Below are 12,203 nucleotides of genomic sequence, written 5' to 3'. Positions count from 1 at the left end.
TCTTCCATCCTGGTGCATAATTTACATATAATTCTTTGAATGTATCAAATTCCTATTTCTACAGCCTGTAGAGCCTACAAACTTTCAGCATTCAGTTAGAAGACGGATATCTCAGGAGCCGAAGGCAGCAGACACCCTCCAATCAAACATTTGTATAGCCCTCCTCAGTGCCTTTGAAAACACATCCCACCTCAACCCGCACTTCTGTCTCTTTCCTCAAAATGACAGGACACTCTGTTATAAAGGATGAAAACATGACAGCCAGAGAGATGAAAGTACAGGGGAACCATCTGACAGATGCCAGCAGCTGTCTTTAACTAGCCTTAAACACACACAGACACTCTCAAATCAGCTCTCATGCCACACACACACTATTCTGTTCTCTTTTGAACATTTTAATGCTTTTCATTTCAAATCAGTACAGAGTTAAAAGTTACTCTCACTTTTTCTAAATTTCATCACAGTCACCAATGAGCACCAATGAGCTAAGACATAAACCCTCCCACTAAAACAGCATTCACCTTACACTAAGGACAAGGCTGTGAGAGATTATTACAGTCACATGGGCAGCATACAAAAACACAAACAAGGGATGTGAGGGTAATTCGATTTTCATGTATCTTATTGCTGAATGTTGTTTCTATGGTGAATCTGTTTGGGGTAAGAATGCTGGCATTGTCGATCGACCCCAAAATATATATTTTTTTGTGTGTGTGTGTGTCAAAGTCTGATTCTGTTTACTCTGTTGTACACTTTTCTACTTCTTGTTCTTCCTTGTTTTCACTCATACTTTACACCAGCGAATTAGGGTAAAAACGGCTTTGGCACCCTGAGCTTGTGTATGTGTGTGTATGTGTTTGACTTGATATTAGCAGAGTAATTCTCTGTAGATGTACCCATCCTCTACCATCAGAGCTGCTTGTTAATTGACTTTCACATGTTGTATCTATGAGCCAGGACAGTTTTTCACACCTGCGCAAACCTATAAACTATCAAACGTCCCCTGCAGATCCAGGCATCTAGCAAGGCAAATGCACAAATTTATATATCATGACTGTACATTTTGACCCAGTTTCTTTCAGTTCTAGATGAATACATTCAGATTTACTGCAGGTGAAAGACTCACTCCTTTGATTGAAAGTAAATAATCACAGGCTTTGCCTAAAAACCTCAATCTTACCCAGTGGAGGAATTAAACTACTGAAACTGCCTCTAAAACATTAACTGCTTGTTCAAATAGACCACTTATTTAGTCATAAAACCAGGAAAGGTATGAAGAAAGGAACAGAGGTAGAGTTGTTACTGCAATCTGAAATGTCAGAGAGCAATCTGTATTGAAGGCTACTGAACCTAATGAAGAATTAACATTTTCTGTAATATACCCGGTTATAACTGAACACTTTATAATGCTGTTTTATGTTGTCATTCTCATATCTGTTCTGTAAGTGTATAGAAAGCCAATAATGGTCATAACAGATATGCCTGTACTCTGACAATGATGTGATATGTGTGGGAGACCTGTGTGTCCCCCTTGAGTCCTGTCCGGCTTCACACCATCCATCGATTCTTCATTACAAGCGGAAAACTCGCATTGATCAGAAGTACCCCTGGGGAGCCGCACGGAGTGATGATATCATTCGCTAATGTTGGCCTCACTCGAGAAGAAATCTAGCTGTGAGTTTAGACGTGTTCATTTGTCAAATCTATCACGGATAAAGCCCCACGCCGAGAGACAGTGGGGGGAACTGCTGTGTAAAATTGTTCCTTTCATAGACGTTCAACGTCAGTCATGAGCAACTAAGAGGCTAGTCTGTACACACGGCTAGCGTACTGTAGTAGTATCACTACCGTCCCCTGTGAGGTTACTACAGAAACAAAGGCAGCTGTCTCCGCTCCCCAGCTGGAGACAGTGGGGTGTCCCGGGGTCTGTGATCATGGCTCTGCATGTGGCTGGAGTTGAGATGTCTAAAAATGCTCTCGGGCGATCGTCAGTTCTGATATCCCTCATCACAGGAGATAATACAGAGATGTCACCGAACACAAGGCCTCGGCTCCCCTTGTTGTAGTAAGAGTGTGAAGTGTGTCACTGTAAATGTACTCTGTGTAGTTTAATACAGTGGGCAGGCACGTGCACACATAGACATGAAAGGGGGCTTGAGCACCTGCCCTTTTTATTCCTGGAGAGAAAGAAACTTTTTTCTGGGGTGCTTTTTTTTTATTTTTGAAAAATAATATATATTTCTGTTTGCACACAGCTTCCCTGTCAAACAAATATATTTATTGAAATATAGTATCTAAATATCAGGTCAGGAGTTCTGAAGCGCTCCCTCTCCCCCGATTGTTAAACCCGATTGTATTACTTCCGCTAAAGAAAATAGTCCGCTCCGTCTCTACGTTTAGAATCCTGTGAGTCCATAGCAACGCTCTGTTTTTCATGGCAACGGTCTGTTATACTCCACACAGCGGTCTGTTGGTTATAACAGACCGCATTCTACATTGGAATTCAACCAAGCCATGTAATAAAATAAGTTAATAAAATAAGCATATATTACCACCAGGTGATATGCTTTAGTTATTTTGTTTATCCTATTTACCTGCATTTCCCTGTCAATTAGATGCAAATGTGCGCATTTTAACTAGTTGACGCCTAATTTGCATACAGAACGTCCCCAGTTATTTAATCATTAACCATTAACCTACGGATGCAAACAGATGGAGGATACACTCTAAAAAATGTATTAAATCTGAGTAACTGCATCTGGTACATTAATAAATAAAACTGAGTAGAAGTAAGTTAACATTAAACTTTAAAAATAACAATATTTATAAATTAACTATTTAAGTAATTTAACTTTTTTTATTTCCTCGAAACCTTTATAAAATAGTATTCCATACCACCACAAATACATACATGACATTGGCTTTTATTGAATTTTTACTCAATTATTTTGGTAAGTTTAATTTTAAAGTGTTATGTATTCTGATAACACCAAAATAATTAAAACGATGTAGTGCCTTGTGCAAAAATAAACAAATTATTAGTAAAACACGCCCCTCTGTTTGATGCAGTTATTTAGGTTATTCTAAATATGAAGAGTTCAGATGAAAAATCCTCTAAGTGCCATCTGAAATTTCCTTCAATAATGATCATTTTTATCAAGCTTGTATGTTTGTTTATGTTCACTTATTTCACATTACTGGCAATGAAAATTACCTATTAATTGTCATTTAAGTTAAATTACTGAACTTAAATACGAGCTTGAAAAAAAAGCTCATAAGAAAATTTCAGATGGCACTTAGAGGCTTTTGCATCTGAACTCTTCATATATACTTGAAACTAGTAGCATAGAAAATGTTTTCAAAACATGCACATTGTGGAATGGTTTCCTTTGCTGCTCTATAAACCTAGTGAATACTAAGGAGACCATGGTTTCTGTGAACTGATTATTTTGTAGACATCTTTTGAAAATGAAACAATTGTGTGAGTTTGAGGAAGATAAAATTAATTAACTTTTTAAATTATTTATTTTAAAAGGAAGTCAGAGTTGCGTTAATATATATATATATATATATATATATATATATATATACTTTTTTGTTTAAAAAAAAAAAAAAACCTAATTATGAGAAGTGCCCTTTATTTCACTTGAGCCCCTGCCCCTCAAAATGTCTGTGCACGTCCCTGACAGTGGGTTTGATAAAAATGAATATTATAATTCTATATAATATGCATCAATATTATAATTTCTATATATATATATATATATATATATATATATATATATATATATATATATATATATATATATATATATATATATATATATATATGTGTGTATATATATATCAATATTATAATTTCTATATATATATTTATATACAGTATATGACTATAAATGCCTCTCAAAATATATATATATAATATATATATATATATATATATATATATATATATATATATATATAAATAAAACATGTAGAATGATTTTTGATGAATGATGACAGTCTGGAAGCCTCAGGATTGTTATCGCTGAATTAGTAAAATCCACAGGATGAAGGAGAACAGAACACCCATTCCTTGTGTATTAATATGGTGAATAGATAATATCAAAAACTGGAATACTGTGCCAGAGGGAGGAAACGAAAGTGTAAAGAGTGGGGAAGAAGAAAAACAGATAAAGATGAAAGAGAGGGATAGAGTAAGGGAGTGGTAAAGGAGAGAGAGAGAACCATGACTTCAACCTGCTCAACCCTGTTTCTTTAACCATGTCATCCAGTCGAGCAGCTTTGCTGATTGCATTACAGATATATAATGATAAACCATCCCATGCTTATTATATTTATTTCACAATAATCTATTTATAACTTTTAGGAGCAGGACACATCTGATGCTGTGCCAAGAAGCTGTGGAACACTCTGGTGAATTCAAATGAAGCTGGTACGACAAGTGAAACCAGTGTCTTTCGTGTAAGTGCTGAGCTGGACCTGTAACCTTTGATAGATTTACTTTTTCTTTTTCTTTTGCATTGCATTGCATCTGGTCATTGTCATCCAACTGATATACCAGAGTGCTCTGGATTTCATCGAGTATAAATGGTGCACTTCTCTCCTCTCATCTTTACTCATCCTTTTCTTGACCTAATGGCTGTGTTCCAAAACAATTTAAAGATGAGCTACAGACACAAGGTCTGTTCCAAAAGGTAGGCAGGATAATTAGTGCTCTCATGATGCTGACTACAGGCAGCTCACTTTATCTCGGAAAAACAATTGTACTTTCCTCTAAAATATCTTCTTTTGGCCAAATTCCTAGGTACCACTGCATGTATCCATAACAGAAAAGGCACTGCAATAATTATTAATATTTATCTATTATATCTAAAATATACCTAAAATACATTTAATCCAATAAGAATGATTTAATAAGCAATAAATAGAATACACAATACAACAACAAATTTTGTTTAAAATTCTTAAAAGCACAGATGAAAATGAATAGGTTTTTATTGTATGTATATTATGTGCTCTTTATTGCAATGCTTATTAGAGTATCACAATGTTATCTTAGCAACATGCTAATTTCAGATTGTGAGTTGAGTGTCCCATGCTGCTCCAAACACTGGATGCCTGGCAAGGTTTTAGAAAGAGGTACTGGCTCCAAAGTGGCATCCTTTGCTTTAGTAAAAACTGTTTGAGAGCCCACCTTCAGTCTCCTGCAGAGCACTGGAAGATCAGTGGAGGAAGTGTTTGCAGTGACAGTGTGGCTGGATTATCAGCACTCTTTACTTCATCTATGTGTGATGAGAGAGAGAGCTGAATAGGGAATGTGGAATAAAGCAATGCTGAGAATGGGACGTGCCTTGGGAGATGAGTCATTTTAATCAGACACAATGTTTGTAGGGAAGAAAGAGGGAACAAGTGAGCGGGAAATGGAAGGAGAGAGAAACCAACATCAGTGGATCTCATTGTGTTTTGCTTGTGGACTAACAAGTCCTCAGTCGACTAGCTTTGCTAGAAAAACAATGTTTGTATACCAACTTCGAGTCAACCAATACTGATTAACCACCACCAAAGCAGCCTAGACCAGTATGGAAATTCATATAAGAGCTGCCCTTTTGAAATGGGAAGAGGAGGACTGAGAATTACATACCAATGAGGAAACAATGGATAAAAAAGGGAGATTATGATAGAATTGAAGGAGAAATGAGTCGAAAGAGGAAACCTAAGGGTGTAGTGGCATCTGAGCAGACTAAACTTCATGAGGTCAAAGGGGAAACCTTGTAGCACAGCCAGTTTTCAGCATGTGTGCATATAAACGTCTGTCAGCTAGGAATGAGATGCCTGGATATGAAGCCTAAGCTGCATAATCATATCTGACAGGGAAAACACTTCAGGTTAAATAAATTAAGCCAGTTTGGTGTCCAGTGGAAAGATACTGAGTTGTTACTACCTCAGGATCAACATAGATCAAATGAATAGCCTATACCACACTTCACCCTGCCCTGCATCTGTAAGTCTCCACAACACAATTAAATGATCTGTCTGCTTCACAAATATGTGAGCTATGTGACAGTTTCGTTTTGCAAAGCTAATGCGAGAATCAGAGGTGGCTGTGCTTAAGCATGTTAATGGATAGATCATTTTACAACTTATTAAAGAAGTGCTTGTGTTTACTAGGCATTTACAACTCCCCAACAGAACTCAACAGTCCCACATTTGTCCTTAATTCATCTGCGGGCAATAATCGCTAGAAAAAAACTGCAGGGAACAAGTCAGGGAGTTTAAAGAAACAAAAGACCTAGGGTGATTATTTTAGCCGAGAGAAGTCTGGCTTTAAGTTAAACAGAAGAGACTGATGTATAATTTGTGAATTTATGAGGCCTACAGATCAGGCTTAACAGTTGATTTCATCATCTTTGTGTGCTACACTGAAATCCTAGGCTGTAAATAACCATACTTAACCTTTATGTGGTTTAAATGGTCACAAGGATTCAGAGAGAGATAGAGAGGAGGAGAACAGGGTCAGAATGATTATCAGCTTAAAATAACACTTTACAATAACTTGTAAAAACAAATAAAAAAAATATACATTTTAAATATATATATATATATATATATATATATATATATATATATATATATATATATATATAGATAGATAGATAGATAGATATTTAAATATAATTAAATATAACAATTTATTTGAGTATATAATATAATATAAAAATATTTTTAACACTATTTTTTAAATATAATAATTTATGTTAATATTTATATTTATCAAACATATATTTTTAATCATTTAAACATTTACATAGATTAATACACATTATAAAACATTTTTTGCATAATAACTAACACAACCATCATTGCAATCACATGGCAACGTGCTATAAACCACTCAGAATACCTTAGCAACCACATAACGACACCCTGGTAACCACCCACAACACCCTAGTATCTACTTTGGCACGCGTACAAACAGAGCTCACATTGTCTACAAAAGACATAAAAATCTTGACTGAACATTTGTAGCGGAGCAGCAGATGGGAGCGAAGACGGAAGGTTAAAAAAAAGAGACATCTGTTTTAAGTCTTAGAACTGGTTGTGTTAACCTGAGATCTACTGGGAAACTGTCCACTTTCCTCTTTTCCAAATGTAGCAATGTGTCTTATTCAATGTGGAGTTCTGTTTACTAATGGACGCGCAAAGAAATCCTCTGCGGGAGGAAAGCACGGAAAGGATGTGTGATGTAATGGAACGTGCCGCAACTTCTGTCAATCAAGCCAAGGGTGGAGGGAGAAAAAGAGACGAAAATAACAACAGTACTATCCCGTGCACAAACCACTAAGGAGTAAGTAAAGTGCTGGAATGAAACACATATCAGACTTTCCTGTCTCTCTCTTTTGATCTCTCTCTCTCTCTCTGTTGATGTGCTCACTGGAAGTGATCAGTGAAGACACTTTCAACAAAAGCTTCTGAAAAATTAATGCTCCAATTTCAACAAAGGAATGTCAAAAGCCATCCCATAAATCTCTCTTTAAAAACACTGCTATGTATAATTAATAGTTCCAAAATGTTAATAAATGTCAAAAGGACAAAGGGCAATATTCAGCAAGAAGAGTGAGAGAGCTGGAAGTGGCAGGTTGTGACAGGCTTTGTGGCTCTGCCGAGAAAGGGTTGTAAAACATGACTCATGAATGTCAAAGTCTTCACTAGCGACCGCTAATTCCCCTCGAATTCGTCCCACTTTACGAATCATGCTTTAAAACAAATCCACCCAAACTGTGAAAATACAGTGAAACTCCATGCACCATGCAATCCTGACCATGCTCCGTGCATTTCTGCTGCTGTCCAATAGAGGGAGGAGTCAGCACAGCTGCTGGTGAAACACATGCAAGTTTTCATGATCCCCAGAAATGTGTGTCAAAGCTTTGTTTATTGGATATTTAATTAAAGTGAAGAGAGTGTGTATGTAATGTCAACTACAGCCAGACTCATTAGGGCATCACAGGAAGGCTCCAATAATCACTAGGCAAGAAACATCAGCAGTCTTTTCCGGATCAACTCATTTTTTAAAAGCAGCATATTAAGCAGCAGAATTAATAAAATACTATTCATTATATAAAAGAAAGTAAACGAGATTGCCTTGTCGCTTCTTGGGTGTATGAAATACAGACTTGTCAGTTTTGATATACTCTTCCATATAAGTTTCTTCCACATCATATGGTTATGAATATATAGTTTCTTTCTACATAGAGCTTCTTAATTAATCTTCAGCCTCAACATTTTCTACTCACCTGCAGTCCAGTTTCTCCAGCTCAAAGTGCGGGTTGAAGTTTAGGACGATACGCTGGGACGGTTCGGGTGCTGTGATCACCCATCGACAGTTCTGGTGGGGCGGGTACTCCAGCGGGTAACCGGGTGTGGTGATGTATCCTGCGTCACTGGCATCCAAATGCCCACCACATGGCTCTGTGACAATGAGAGATGAAATATGATTCAGCTTCACGCAAATTTTCCAACTGCTCTCACTGAAAATGTGTCTAATCACATCAGTTGGTATAACCTAGTGTATTTATATTAACTGAATCATAATAAATAAAATATTGGACTTCCCACCAGTTAATTTAGATGCTACTCAATGGCCATTTTTTAGCTGATTGAAGTGATTCGGTACACATGAATCAATATGACACAAACGATTCTAATTGAGTAAAAAGGAAAAAGCTGACCTCTGCTAGTTAATAAGTGAAGCAGCCATGACTTCGCAACTAAAGGCTTTTGTTCTGTGTCCCGATGTTTAATACAAATCAACACAAACTGGGAAATCAAAGAATCTGCTGTGTCCAGTGTCAAAGGCGCTTGTCCCAGCTGTCATCTGGTATACAACTATATCACTGACAAGCAATCTGCAAACATTAAGACACAATCTTCAAAATAAAAACCACTCTATCATACATGACAAGCTATTCAGTGACAGGAAGTGTGTCTGAATGAGGTCAAAGGTCAACCCAGTGCTGCAAGGAGCACAGTGATGATTCACAAAGACGCCTTTCTGTGTAGAAAGCGCAGAGATAGTGCACTCATTCTCCTTTCCCCTGCCTGTGTTTACCATTCTCTTCCCGAACAAGCCCTCGGCTCCCACAGCTCAAATAATTGATATAGCTCTCATTCATTATTGCTCTGATCATAGTATTTTAGGCACAGCTGTTTAACCTCGGCTAGAGTGATACGATGTCAGCGTGCACCGAACACACATGTTTGAGGAGAGGCAGTGTATAAATGTTTTAAGGTGTGGAGGCACAGAATGATTTACGGTGGCTTCAGGAACTTGCCTAAAGAAGATATTTTGAAGAATGCTTCTTGGTCTGTTCTTGATGACACAAATAAGGTCATTGGGGTCCAATGATGTTTTGGACAAAAGCATTTGAAACATTTGTCAGAGCAACTTCTTTGGTTTCTGCAGGCATTAGAAAGTCATACAGGCTTGAAATAACATGTGGCTGAGTACACAATATATATAAAAATAAAAAATAAAAAATAAATATTTTTTTTTTATTAATTGCAGGGTCGACGGTTCCTTTAAAAATAAAACTTTCTATAATCGTAGAGCACTACAATCAAAATAGCAGTTGAAAGCAGTGTCACCCAAATGTGTAGAACTCAGCAAGGATGGACATACAGCACGCACTTTGCTGCTGTTACTTATAATTCACAACAAATACACCGCAACCAAAATGCACAGAGCTGATGTTCTAGCGTCACACATAGTGGCCCAGTGGGGATGCTGGGAAGGAGTTCAGAGGAAGTGAGAGCTTTGATTGATAGTTTGAGGTCTGTGGCTGGTTTCCACAGCACTTTCTGTGAACAATTACAACTCATCTGTATTGCACACTTGATCTCTCACACTCAGTCACTGACTTTCTCACCGATGGAAAACAAGATTGATGTGATAGGATGCGACCTCTTCATACCTTCCAGATTTACACTGCTTTCAAAGGATGCTGCAACTAAACCAGGCAAAATGCATCTTGAAACCAGCAGACCACTCACCTGTACCACGATGACTCATCAAATACTGACAGGGTGATGAAATCAGGTGATTGCAACACAACAGAATTTCAGGTGGTGACATTTGGAAAGTTATGACTACAATGGCGGTATACAGTGCTAAAGTGGATTTAAAACCAAAAGGAAACAAAACTTTAGGAAATAACAATAAATTATTTTTTCTTGCACCATCAACCATGAAAAAATAACAAAAGGCAACCTTAGTACCTAATAGCCACACAACAGCTGAATTTAATATATTTTTCTTTCCATGTGCAATTTTTTATATTAGAAATTGGTCCAAACTAAACTAAATGTCAGACATAACAATTTATCTAGAATATTTTTAAAATATTAATATTTTTATTTATATGATTACATTTGGTATATGAATATATATATATATATATATATATATTTTACAGAAAATATTCTTTAAGTTTTATAAATGTTTCAGTAGTTTTATTTTATTTAATGGTGGTGCTTGATATTACTATTTTTTAATATTTGATAGATTTATATTTTCAATGGTGCTTTGCTTTAGCTGTTAAACCTACACCGTTTGCATGAAAAAAAAAAAAAAAACATCTTGGAAGTCTTTAGATTCTTCCATTCTAATGCACCATTGCAACAGACACACACGCAGATGGCCGTTCTTAGTCAGATGAATCGGATTTCATGCTGTTTCCGAGTGTCCCATCACTAGCACTGCATTTTTAAGACAGCATGTCAAATTAAAAATAGCCCAAGTTTTAAACCTCATCTTGAGACCCCTGTGTTCTGTTCCATGCTGTTGCGCTCCGTCCAGCTGTTTTCCAACACTACAGTGTGCCTTTATGTAAATGCATCTCATCAACCTGAAACTTTCTGACTAATCGTTCAGTCAACCCACTGACTAGTTGAATTTGGAAATATGTATTTTTGAACTAAACACTGTACTGTAGGATGCATCTGAACAATCCCAGCATCATCACTTTCTCATATGTTCAAGGTCAATTCGTTTGTGTCTGTGTGTGCTTGTAGAAAGGAGGGTCGACAGGCTGATGGGCCTCATTAGGAGGTGTTCTTCCTCCAAAAGCTCTGGGCCTCAACAGAACCAGTCTGACAGTGCAGAGATTCACTTCCACTCCGAGCAGAGATTTAACGACAGACACTGCAGTAGTGTTATGTTGCGGTATGTGGTGGCCTCATGAATTATTGTGTCTGTACTGCTAAAGGAGTCTATCCATCTACAGTCTCTGCCACATGCTATCACAGCAGTATGCAGCCCTGGCGAATGGGCCAGAGTCAACACCCAGTGTGTGTGTGTGAATGACTTTGGCTGTATTTGCCATTCTTGGGGATGATTTGCTGTGCACCAAGTACAGATGAAAGTTATGTGTTGGGGAATGGAAACGTTGCTGAAAACATTAAACATGATTTTGTTCCCTGAACTTTTTAAAGGTGCACAACTAAAAAGTTTTTAAAAAGCATACAGAAATGAACGGTTCTTGTGTTTAAAATCCTGTCCACTCACATGAGATTAATAATAAATCTAATAATAGCTTTTTTAATTTTACATGGAACAGATCTCCTTAAGGCCAGACATTTTGAGATCACAATGTAATACAAAAATATATTTTTAAAAATATATTTTTAAATAACAAAAATTTATTATACATATAGCGCATTTTTAAAATTGCATCAACAATCCGCAAATCCAACATCCACACCACTAGATGTCAGTATAAGTCTGTGCGCAGGTAAAATTACCTAATTGGATCAAAAAATTATAAAAAAAAAATATTTGGCAGTGTGCCAAATTACATCACACTGTTCAATAGGAACGGAATCTACAAATAGATCTAAAAAATTTCTTTAACCCAAAATGTTTGTGCATTTTCTACATCCACACCACTATGTGTACAGTAAGTCTAAGACAACAGACTAACCAGCTAGTGCAACAAAAAAAAATGACTGCGTGCACCTGGAAACTGACCTGTATTATTTGGGTCAAAACGTCACACTGTTCAAACTGAATAGCATATACTTACAGAGTCCCTACAATTCACAAAATCAAATCTTGGCCGAACCAATCATTGGCTTGGGCAAATCAATAGTATCTTCCATCCTCACTGAGCATATAAGACTCAGCACACGAATGCTCACTATTC

At 36.8% G+C, this 12,203-nt stretch overlaps 1 protein-coding gene across 2 annotated transcripts in view; it reads right to left on the bottom strand.

Moving 5' to 3' along the window:
• LOC132152771 (neuropilin-2-like) overlaps nucleotides 1-12,203 on the bottom strand; it is a 77,135-nt gene that overhangs the window by 60,198 nt on the left and 4,734 nt on the right. For both annotated transcript variants that reach the window (XM_059561646.1, XM_059561644.1), the window contains exon 2: nucleotides 8,298-8,472. In XM_059561646.1, the coding sequence (XP_059417629.1) occupies nucleotides 8,298-8,472 (175 nt within the window). The remainder of the gene's footprint in view (nucleotides 1-8,297; nucleotides 8,473-12,203) is intronic.

The sequence above is a fragment of the Carassius carassius genome, chromosome 11 (assembly GCF_963082965.1).
Source record: "Carassius carassius chromosome 11, fCarCar2.1, whole genome shotgun sequence".
NCBI classification, from domain to species: domain Eukaryota; kingdom Metazoa; phylum Chordata; class Actinopteri; order Cypriniformes; family Cyprinidae; genus Carassius; species Carassius carassius.
This window is presented reverse-complemented; position numbering and strand designations above follow the sequence as displayed.